Genomic DNA, 11,515 nt, shown 5'->3' on the forward strand with positions numbered 1-11,515 from the left:
CCACCAGGGAAGTCCAGTCTGCTGGGTCTTAATTGCCTTCAACTCAACACAGCCCGCGTCCCCAAATGGCACATTTTGGGGATACATAATCTGCTCCCCCTCACTTCTCTTCAAGCAACTCTTCCAGTAACTTTGAAATACAGTAGAAGTCTTCTATATGCTTGAAGAAACCAAAGCTCCGAGACAGAGAACTTGCCCAATGTGTACTTTTACCATCTGCTCCCCATAACTCCATTGTTCTGTGGAATTGAACTCCCAGGGCCAGGGCTGGATGGACATTCTTGATGGCTTTGTGTCTTGCTTTCTCAGCAGATTGTAGCCTCCTCAACTGTCTAAGATGCTGTGTCAGGATGTTTACCAATTTGGTCAGAAGCTGATCCACAGGCGGCCTCTGGAGCCCAGGGAAGAGTCTGAGAGTCGCATGGCTCGTTCTCTGAACACCTTAGACCTGGTGGCCCTGGGTGTGGGCAGCACCTTGGGAGCTGGTGTGTACATCCTGGCTGGTGAAGTGGCCAAGGACAAAGCTGGGCCAGCGATTGTCATCTGCTTCCTGGTGGCCGCCCTGTCTTCTGTGTTGTCTGGGCTCTGCTATGCAGAGTTTGGGGCCCGGGTGCCATGCTCTGGCTCTGCGTATCTCTACAGCTATGTCACAGTGGGACAACTGTGTGCCTTCATTACTGGCTGGAACCTCATACTGTCCTATGTCATCGGTGAGATGATGGGAGTGGGAAGAAGGTGTGGGGCTTAATTAAGATCAGGAAACTAGGAGGTGGGATTTAGGTCTTGACTCATTTGTGAGAAATTTGTTTTCCACCTTGTGGGGTGAAGTGGGTAATAGTGGCAGGAAAACCCCAAAACTTCATTCTACTCTGCTCTATCCTATTTTCCTTAAACTACGGGGCCTAGAACAAGGAAGGAAAGGAAAGTGTAGGGGAGTGAGTGAGAGGGAGGCATGCCCCACAGGCTCATCCCCTCACCATGTGGAAGTCTCTCCTCAGTTGTTGCCTTCATGGGAGTTTCCTTTGCTACTTGATTTAAAATTTCAACCCTCATCTCACAGACTTTTCACTCTCACTTAACCTGTTTTCGTTTTCTTTTTCTTTTTTTTTTTTTTTTGCATAACATTGATCTCCTAACTTTAAACAGTTGACCTATTTTGTGGATCATCTGGGTCTACTGTCCCCAGACCATGAAAAGAAACTCTTAGAGATTAGGTATTTTGTGTGCGTCCCCCCACCTCTCCCAAATCCATCCCATGACACGTGGTAGGGGTTCAATTAATGTTTGTTAATAAATATTCCTTCTGCTGCTGCTGCAGGCACTGCCAGCGTGGCCCGGGCCTGGAGCTCCGCCTTTGACAGCCTGATTGGGAACCACATCTCTCAGGTGTTACAGGGAGCTTTCTCTCTGCACGTGCCCTACCTCCTGGCCAAGTACCCAGACTTTTTTGCGCTGGGCTTGGTACTGCTGCTTACGGGTGAGACAGGGTTCAGTGATAGGATGGGAAGAGTGGGTTGTGGAAGGAGAGCTGGGGTGGGAAAGGCTTGGGATGGAAGAATGGTGGGGGGATTATGACTGGAAGGAGGGCTCTGTGGAATGAGAGACAGGAAGGCAAGACATAGACCATTGTTTCCCACTGTTGGCACCACTGACAATTTGGGCTGGATCATTCTTTGGTGTGTGGGGCTGTTCTGTGCATTTGAGGGTTTTTATTTTTGGCCGCGCTGCGCGGCATTGCGGGATCTTAGTTCCCCAACCAGGGGTCAGACTTGTGCCCCCTGCAGTGGAAGCGTAGAGTCTTAACCACTGGACCTCCAGGGAAGTCCCAGGTTTTTTTTGGTTGTTGTTGTTTTGTTTTTTAAATCATTGTCGGATGTTGAGTAACATCCCTGTCCTTTATGTACTAAATACCAGGGACGCCCACCCTCCAAATTGTGTCAATCACAGTGTCTCCAGACATTGCTAAAAGTCCCCTGGGGGGCAAAGTCACCCCAGGGGAGAATCATTTACTTAGACCAGTGAGTTTCTTCCTTTGTACTGAGATCAAAGATTTTTTTTTTTAATTGAGAGGAAATTCGTATAGCATAAAATTAACCATTTTGTTATTTCCCCAGCTTTACTGAGATATAATTGATATACATTGTATAAGTTTAAGGTGTACAGTGTGATGATTTGACAGACCTGTCTACTGTGCGATGATTGTCACAATAAGAAATTAACCATCTGAAAGTGTACGATTAAGTGGCACTGAGTACATTCACAATGTTGTGTAACCATCACCTCTCTCTAGTTCCAAACATTTTCATCACCCCAAAAGGAAATCCCATCCCCGCTGAGCACTCACTGCCCAACTCCTCAGTACCCCAGCCCCTGGCAACCACTAGTCTGCTTTCTGTGTCTATGGATTTGGTTATTTTGCATGTTTCATATTCCACCTTTCCTACAGGAGTGCTGGTTCTGGGAGCTCGCGAGTCGGCCCTGGTTAACAAAGTGTTCACAGGCTTGAACCTTTTGGTTCTCAGCTTCATGGTCATCTCTGGCTTCGTCAAGGGAGATCTACACAACTGGGAGCTCACAGAACAGGACTACAAATTGAACACATCTGGATCCAATGACACCTCTAGGTTAGGAGGGTGTCCTTGACCACAGTAATGCTGGTGGGGGCACGCGTGCAGAGCTGGGAATACGGTGGGGTCTAAAGAGATCTGGGCTGATGGATCCAGGTGATGGGGTCCTGGAGCCCAGAACTTGTGGTATTAACCAAAAAGTCCAGTACAGATGGCTGAACACAGCTCACCCACATTCTTTCTTGCTCCTTCTCTCACCATAGATTGGGCCCTCTGGGTTCTGGAGGGTTTGTGCCCTTTGGCTTCGATGGGATTTTCCAAGGAGCAGCTACATGTTTCTACGCATTTGTTGGTTTTGATGCCATTGCCACTACAGGTAACATGGTCACTGTGTGTCCCGTCAGGGGTTTGGGCACAGATAAGGCTGCCCTTGGGCATAGGGGTTTCTTTTGGAGGTTCAAGAGGAAAGCGGATTTTTAAAAATTAATTAATTAATTAATTAATTAATTAATTAATGGCTGCGTTGGGTCTTCGTTGCTGAGTGCAGGCTTTCTCTAGCTGTGGTGAGCGGGGGGCTACTCTTCTTTGTGGTGCGCTGGCTTCTCACTGCGGTGGCTTCTCTTGTTGGGAGCACGGGCTCTAGGCACGTGGGCTCAGTAGTTGTGGCACGTGGGCTCAGTAGTTGTGGCTCGCGGGCTCTAGAGCACAGGTTCAGTAGTTGTGGCGCATGGGCTTAGTTGCTCCGCGGCATGTGGGATCTTCCCGGACCAGGGCTTGAACCCGTGTTCCCTGCACTGGCAGGCAGATTCTTAACCACTGTGTCACCAGGGAAGTCCGGAAGGGGGATTTTGTATTTCATCACAGTGTGTTTTCCTGGCCCAATACCTCCTCCCATCCTGCAGGGGAAGAAGCCCGAAATCCTCAGCGATCCATCCCCTTGGGCATTGTGATCTCGCTCTGCATCTGCTTTTTGGCATATTCTGGTGTCTCGGCGGCACTCACCCTCATGGTGCCCTACTACCAGATTCATCCTGACAGCCCCTTACCACACGCTTTTCTCCACGTCGGCTGGGCCCCTGCCAGATATGTTGTGGCTGTTGGCACCCTCTGTGCTCTTACATCTAGGTCAGTGTCAAAGCTTTCTCCCCATCTACTGTCAGATGCTCAGGTATCCCAGCCCTTGGGATTGAGAGACAAGAGGGAAAGACACCTTACCCCACGTAGACTAGGGAGCAGACACCCCAGTCTGTCCTGCTTATCCATGTCCTCACACAAAATGTTCCCATTTTCTCTTCTAGCCTCCTGGGTGCCATGTTCCCTATGCCTCGTGTCATCTACTCAATGGCAGATGACGGGCTCCTTTTCCGGGGACTTGCCCAGGTCCATGCCCGTACACGCACCCCCATCATGGCCACCTTGGCTTCCGGAACTCTTGCGGGTAAATAAACAATGCCCATTCCTTCTTTGATGAATTTTCTTAACTTGGATATTTCTACTGGATTTTCACTCCCTCTCCACCTTGTTTGTGCCCTCGTTCTAGGGGTCATGGCATTACTTTTCGAGCTCAGTGATCTCGTGGACCTCATGTCAATCGGGACCCTGCTTGCTTATTCCCTGGTGTCTTTTTCTGTTCTTGTCCTCAGGTGAGTCTACGCTACACCTTGGCTGGGGGTCTTTGACTCGTGGGGATTGAAGGGGAGATAATCGTCGTTTGCCTTCATGCTGCCTTCTAAATGTCCCGCTAGGCTTAAGTTGGGAGAGAGATGGATTAGACTGCTTGATGTTGGATGAGTAGGGGCTACTGTTAATATTGACTTAATACCTCTAATCCAGGTACCAACCAGACCAGAATTTAAGCAAGATTGAGAAAACAGGGAAAGAGACTGAGATGAAGCCTGTAGTTGAAGAAAGCCCTTTGGAATCTGTACCTGAAGCAGGAACCTCAAAGATTCTGAAGAGTCTGTGTGACCCTGTCAACACCATCCCCACCCTGAAATCTGGCCAGATAATCTATGGATGTGCCTCACTGCTTGGTGAGCAGGGGGATTGCTCTTTGGTGGTATTCTGAAATTGACAGGATAGGACGGGAGTGTGTATTTTGGCAGTTGACGCATCTTGGAGATAGGATGGCCCTTCATGACGTGGGCAGTTTTGGGGAGGCGTGTGACCCAAGGTCTTGAGCTCTTTGGCTTCCGTAGTTGAACCTGTTCTTCCCCACCCCGACCCCGACCCTTGCAGTTCTCCTGCTGACGACCCTGAGCCTGATGCTGGCCCGGTGGCCCAGCCACGTGTTCTCTGGAGACCCCGTGTATACAACAGCAGCTGTGCTGCTATTACTGCTCACCACTGGGCTCACTGTCGTCATTGGGAGGCAGCCCCAGAGCCCCACTCGTCTTCACTTCAAGGTAGGCGACCTCACGTGCCCACCTGTCCACCTGAGTGAGTGAGGTCTGTCTTCATGCTTTGAGACCTAAACATCCTTTGCCGGACCAGGGAAGAGGGGGAGTTATTAAAACTAATGGACCCTTCCCTGATCCACACTCAGTGCTTTACGTGCCCAACCGCAGTAGGCACTGAACACACAGCCCCAGTAGGACTGAAGCCTTCTCGGCCATGTGGGGTAGAGGCCTGCCTTTCAGACGTCTGTGGTGTGTTCAGGGAATAACTGACTTTCCCCGCAGGTCCCTGCTCTGCCTGTTCTCCCACTCATGAGCATCTTTGTGAATGTTTACTTGATGATGCAGATGACCTCTGGGACTTGGGCCCAGTTTGGTGTCTGGATGGTGATTGGTAAGTGGCTTTCTGGGATTAAAAGGCCTCTTGAGTGACTGAACCCAGTCCTATTTCTACCTCTCCCCGCAAACTGTCAGGCACCATAATAGCAGGCCTGTTGGGCATCTGTAAGCAGGGAGAGCACCGACTTTTCCTTCCTTCTCATTGTCTTATTTCTCTACTAGGGTTTGTCATATACTTTGGATATGGGATCCGACACAGCTTGGAGAAGAATAATCAACAGCCACCAGCCTCCAACTCCCAGACTTCTGACAAAAACATCCCTGGTGCTGAATCACCGTAACCACAGGCAATAGACGCTGTGCGGAATCCCACCGTGCACTGGAGGTGTCTTCTGGTTCAAGGGGCACTTTGAGGCTCTATGGAGTGTGAAGGTGGGATGAATTTACAGCCCTATATTTAGTGCCAGTGGACAAAATGACTTCTATGTTGTATAATTTTTAAGTAACCATTTCAAAGTATGATACATACATACATATATATATATATATATATACACACACACACACATACATACATTCAGAAAAGTGCATGCTTCATACCTGTGCAGCAAGATGAATTTTCACAAAGAAAGTACAAGGTAACCAGAAACCAGAGAAAAAATAAAATATTAACCTGCATGTAAGTAGTGCCTTCTTGTGCCTTTTTCCAGCAAAAACACATAGATTGCCACATGGGAAGAGAACATAGGTAACTATATATTGTGTCAAGAGTTGCACTGTATTTATTTACTTTTTTTGTGGTATGATTCTCCATTTTATTAATCTTCTTTAATGATATTCAATAACTTTTTTTTTTTTGGCGGTACGCAGGCCTCTTACTGTTGTGGCCTCTCCCGTTGTGGAGCACAGGCTCCGGACGCGCAGGCTCAGCGGCCACGGCTCACGGGCCCAGCCGCTCCGCGGCATGTGGGATCTTCCCTGACCGGGGCTTGAACCTGTGTCCCCTGCTTCGGCAGGCGGAGTCTCAACCACTGTGCCACCAGGGAAGCCCCAATAACTCTTTGTTATTATTTCCAAAGAGCTGAGTGGAAATTATTCCTAAATATTTTAAAATTTTGATGCCGTTGTATTATTATTTCTTTGGTTGCACCACACAGCTTGCGGGATCTCAGTTCCCAGAACAGGGATGGAACCTGGGTCACAGGTTCCCGAAATCCTAACCATTAGGCCACCAGGGAACTCCCAATGCTGTTATAATTTTTTCTCTCCTTTTTGTTACTGGTGAAATGAAAAACAATTTTGTGTGTTTATTTAAAAAACTAAATATATACAATTTTTAATTTACAGTCATACCTCAGTAAAGCTGGAATACAAATAGGGAAATTGGATGACTTTATCACATTCATCATTCATTTTTAAGATAACATCATACAGTGATTCTTAAACTTATTGGATTTTTGATACCTCCATATTTACACTGGGATATTTTAATACACATCTGCTGTCTTCACACATTATTCGTTTTTTAAAAAGTGAGCTATAGTTGATTTACAATATTAGTTTCAGGTTTACCACACAGTGATGTAATATTTTATAGATTATATTCCATTTAAAGTAATTATATATAATGGCTTTATTCTCCTGTGCTGTACAATGTATCCTGTAGCTTATTTTACACATAGTAGTTTGTATCTCTTAATCCCTCACCCCTATTTGCCCTAACCCTTCTCTCGCCCCACTGGTAACCACTAGTTTGTTCTGTGAATCTGTGAATCTGTTTCTCTTTTGTACACATTCATTTATTTTTTAGATTCCACACGTGATATTACACAGTATTTGTTTTTCTCTGACTTATTTCACGAAGTATAATAACCTCCAGGTCCATCCTGTTGCAAATGGAGAACTTCATTCTTTTTTTTATGGCTGAGTAGTATTCTATTTATATACCACACCTTTTTTATCCATTCATCTGTTGACAGACACTTGGGTTGCTTCTGTATCTTGGCTATTGTAAATAGACATGCTGTGAACATTAATGCTGTGAACATTGGGGTGAACGTATCTTTTTCAGTTAGTGTTTTTTGCTTTTTTCAGATATATAACCAGGAGTGGAATTGCTGGGTCATATGGTAGTTCTCTTTTTACTTTTTGGGAACCCTCCATACTGTTTTCCATAGCGGCTGCACCAACTTCAGTAGACATTCGCTTCCCATCTTCGGTGCCTCATCTCTTCTGTTTACCTGCAGGCTTGAAGCACAACTGTACTCTCTTTGTCTTCCATGTCCACAAAGGTCCTGCCTGTGGGCCAGTCTGGTTAATTCCAGCCAAGACTTCTGTCAAAGTATTTAAATACTCTTAATTTTTTCCCTTATTTGAAATTTCACAGTTGGCTAGGTCACTCATTACATAATAATTTAAAAAAAATTTTTAAATTATTTATTTATTTGGCTGCATTGGGTTTTAGTTGTGGCATGTGGGATCTTTTGTTGTGGTGGGTGGGCTCTTTGTTGCAGTGTGTGGGCTCTCTAGTTGTGGTGCATGGGGTCCAGAGTGTGTGGGCTCAGTAGTTGCAGCATGCAGGCTCTCTAGTTGTGGCACAAGGGCTCTAGAGTGCACAGGCTCAGTAGTTGCAGCATGCAGGCTAAGTCGCCTTTTGTCATGTGGGATCTTAGTTCCCAGACCAGGGATCAAACCTGAGGCCCCTGATTGGAAGGTGGATTCTTAACCACTAGACCACCAGGGAATTCCCTACGTAATAATTTAAAGAATGTGAATTCTGTCTAGTAAAAGACAGTCTGTTCCTCCAGGATAACCACTTATAACCTAGATGTGGAAGTTTTCAATGGATTTGTGCATGAGTTTTGCTTCATACGAATACTGGAATAATCCCCACGCCCTGCCAAAAGAAAAACAAAAAACAAAACAACTCCACAGCAAGTCAACAATGTAATTTTCACTAAGGAGCTCCTGAGAATAAGAGGAGGTTCTTTGGGAAAGGTGATATGTGTCTACGGAAAATTTTCTTTTAAGTGATTAAAAAAAAAATTTTTTTTTTTTTTTTGGGCCGTGCTGCAGGGCTTGTGGGATCATGGTTTCCCGACTAGGGATTGAACCTGGGTCCTTGGCAGTGAAAGTGCAGAGTCCTAACCACTGGACTGCCAGGGAATTCCAAATTTTTTTTTTTTTTTTTTTAGGTAAGAAGTGGATTTATTTAGAGAGAAACACACTTCCCAGACAGACTATGGGTCATCTTGGAAGGTGAGAGAGGCGTCAGGGGTACGGGGTTGTCGGTTTTTACAGGGGTGGGTAATTTCATAGGCTGAGTGGGAGGAGTATTCCAGCTATTTTGGGGAAGGGGTGGGGATTTCCAGGAATTGGGCCACCGCCCACTTTTTGATCCTTATCAGCGTTGGAGCTGTCACGGCACCTGTGGTTACATCATTTAGCTTGCTGATGTGTTACAGTGAGGGTATACTGTATACTGAGGCTCAAGGTCTAGTAGAAGTTGACTTGTCCACTATCTCATTTGGTTCTAGTCAGTTTATGTCATGTCCTCGGGCTATGTCATTCTTTCAACGGTTACGCCCTGCCCCTTCCCCTCCTATTTCACTCCCCTCTCAGATTTTAGTCCCGTATTCTTATGGGAAGCAGAGGGGTGATGGTCATCTGTAACTGCTTCAAGGCTGAGTAGGGACACTGACCCTTCCTGTCAGGGAGTAAACATCTCTGGATGCCTGATCTAGGGGCCCAGGGCCAGGACAGCTCCTCACACAGCCGTACGTCTTGATGCGGAACTGCTGTAACTGCTTCCATAGCCTCTCTATGATCTTGATGATGAAGCACTTGTTCTAACAGCGTCAGAGTACAGAAATATCCATCTATAAATGACAAGAGATTTTACATGCTCTCCCTTCCAAGGCAGCCTCCCAACCAGGTGTTAGAGTGCGCCAAAAGTTGTCTCAAAGAAACGGCACAGAATGTGTCCCCAGTGGTGTTGACGATGAGAGGGAGTTGGTCTAGCTTATCACTGTCCCTTCGTGGCTTGCCAGCTGAAACCGTGGAACTCAGATTTGGGACTTGAACCCACGCACCGGGAATTGAACCCAGCCAAAACCCAGACTGGGACTTGAACCCAAGGCCTTTATATATTTATTTTTTTTTGCGGTACGCGGGCCTCTCACTGTTGTGGCCTCTCCCACTGCGGAGCACAGGCTCCGGACGTGCAGGCTCAGCAGCCATGGCTCAAGGGCCCAGCCGCTCCGCGGCATGTGGGATCCTCCCGGACCGGGGCACGAACCCGTGTCCCCTGCATCGGCAGGCGGACTCTCAACCACTGCGCCACCAGGGAAGCCCCCAAGGTATTTAAATTGAGATCACACACCTGGTCTCAGGACTTAATGAAGTTCAGGTTCTTGATGTCTCATCACAGAAAGAATTCAGTGAGAGACCAAGTGATAGGTAAGAAGTGGATTTATTTAGAGAGAAACACTCCACAGACAGAGTGTGGGCCATCTCAGAAGGCGAGAGAGGCCCTGAAAAATTTTAATTAATGCTATAAAATAGTATATTCTTTTAAGTGGGAACGTTGAGTCAAAGACATGCACATTTAAAGTTTTCGACAAATGTTGCCAAATTTCAGAAGAAACAAATGTGACATCCACACATATAATTAAAATATTCCTAGTATCACATTAAGAAAGGAAAAAGCAACAGATACAGTTAAATAATATACTTTATTCAGTTCAAAATATCCAAAATGTTATTTAAACATATAATGTAAAACTCACTAATGAGATATTTTACCTTTTTTACTTCTGAACAGTCTTCAAATCTCAGTGTGTATTTTACACTTACTTTACCACCTGGCCACACTTCAAGTGCTCAAGATTGTATGTGGCTGTTTGTAACCAAACTGGATAATGCTGACCTAGAATCTTTTCCCATGCTTACCTACTGGTTTAGTGCAGCAGTCAGGTAAACTCTGGTCCATAGCTCAAATCTTTTGACTGTGGCCCTGATTCTGTTTGGTTTACAGGCTGAGTGGCTTTTCTTCTTAAAAGGTTGTAAAAAAAATAAAAATAAAAATAAAGAGGAACATGTGGTCCAGAGCATATGTGGCCTGCAAAACCTAAAATATTTATTATTTGGCCCTCAACAGAAAAACTCTGGTGAACCCTGGTCTGGTGTAACTGAATGCACTCGGGTTTATTCTATTTATTTGCAATGTCAATGCGTTCAAGTTTCTTTGCTTTTATGATGTTTCACTTTAGCCACACATACCTAGAAGAGACTGGAAGCATCTCTAGTGATCTTTGACTTCTCTTTGCATAGCTTTCCCCTCCTTGGTCAATCTCATTTTGTTCATCTTCTCAAAGAACCAACTTCTGGTTCTGTTGATTCTTTGTATCATTAAAACAATTCTCTATTTGACTGTACTCTAATCCCTCTTATTTTCTGCCTTCTGTTGCTTTTGGTTTTGTTTGTTCTTTGTTTTAGCTTCTTACCATGTAGAGTTAGTTTATTGATTTGAGATCTTTCTTCTTTTTCAATGTAGGCATTTCCTGCCATCAACTGTCTTCTGAGTGTGCCTTTCACTGCATCCTGTAAGTTGTGGTTTGTTTTGATTTTCACTCCTATGTATTTTCTAATTTCCCTTATGATTTCTTCTTGCACCCATCTGTTGCTTAAGAGTGTGTGGTTTAATTTTTGTTTTCCTTCTGTTGATTTCTAGTTTCATTACATTGTGGTCAGGTTTCAATCTGTGCTTTCAATCTTTTCAATTTGTTGAGATTATTTTGTGGCCTAACATAGGGTCTATCCTGGAGAATGTTCTATATGTGTTCTGTTGGTGGTGGAATGGTCTGTATATGTCTGGCATCCCTCCCCCCAAATATGTTCCATGTTCCCTTATTCCCTCCCTTCCGAGGATCCAAATCCTTAACCTAACCCTAACACTAAGGTATACGTAACCCAAGGACAAAGTAAGTTGAATTGAAATGTAACCCCAACCCTGAGATAACCAAACATAAGGCCTATGTCAACCTGATTCTGAACCCTCTGTCGGCCTTCATAAGGCACTCCTCTGGGCTCTAACCACACTGGCATCCCCTGTGCCACAGTTCTCCCATTGGCTGTAGCACCCACCCTAGATCTCCCAGGCCACATTCACAGATAGCATTCAAGTTCTCCAGCTCTCAGAGGCTCCCCTCCTGG

The 11,515-nt window shown here is 45.5% G+C and overlaps 1 protein-coding gene across 1 annotated transcript; it reads left to right on the forward strand.

The window, feature by feature from the left end:
- Window positions 1–334: 334 nt before the first annotated feature.
- On the forward strand, window positions 335–5,576 carry LOC103087196 (cationic amino acid transporter 3-like). Its single transcript, XM_082931135.1, is given in 11 exon segments — window positions 335–710; window positions 1,319–1,477; window positions 2,447–2,624; window positions 2,831–2,943; window positions 3,470–3,692; window positions 3,866–4,005; window positions 4,108–4,210; window positions 4,401–4,600; window positions 4,806–4,972; window positions 5,113–5,357; window positions 5,525–5,576. Coding segments are annotated over 11 exon segments (1,953 nt in total). The 5' UTR covers window positions 335–337.
- The last annotated feature ends 5,939 nt before the right edge of the window (window positions 5,577–11,515 follow it).

The sequence above is a fragment of the Lipotes vexillifer genome, unplaced genomic scaffold (genome assembly GCF_000442215.2).
Source record: "Lipotes vexillifer unplaced genomic scaffold, Lipotes_vexillifer_v1.1 scaffold1280, whole genome shotgun sequence".
NCBI classification, from domain to species: domain Eukaryota; kingdom Metazoa; phylum Chordata; class Mammalia; order Artiodactyla; family Lipotidae; genus Lipotes; species Lipotes vexillifer.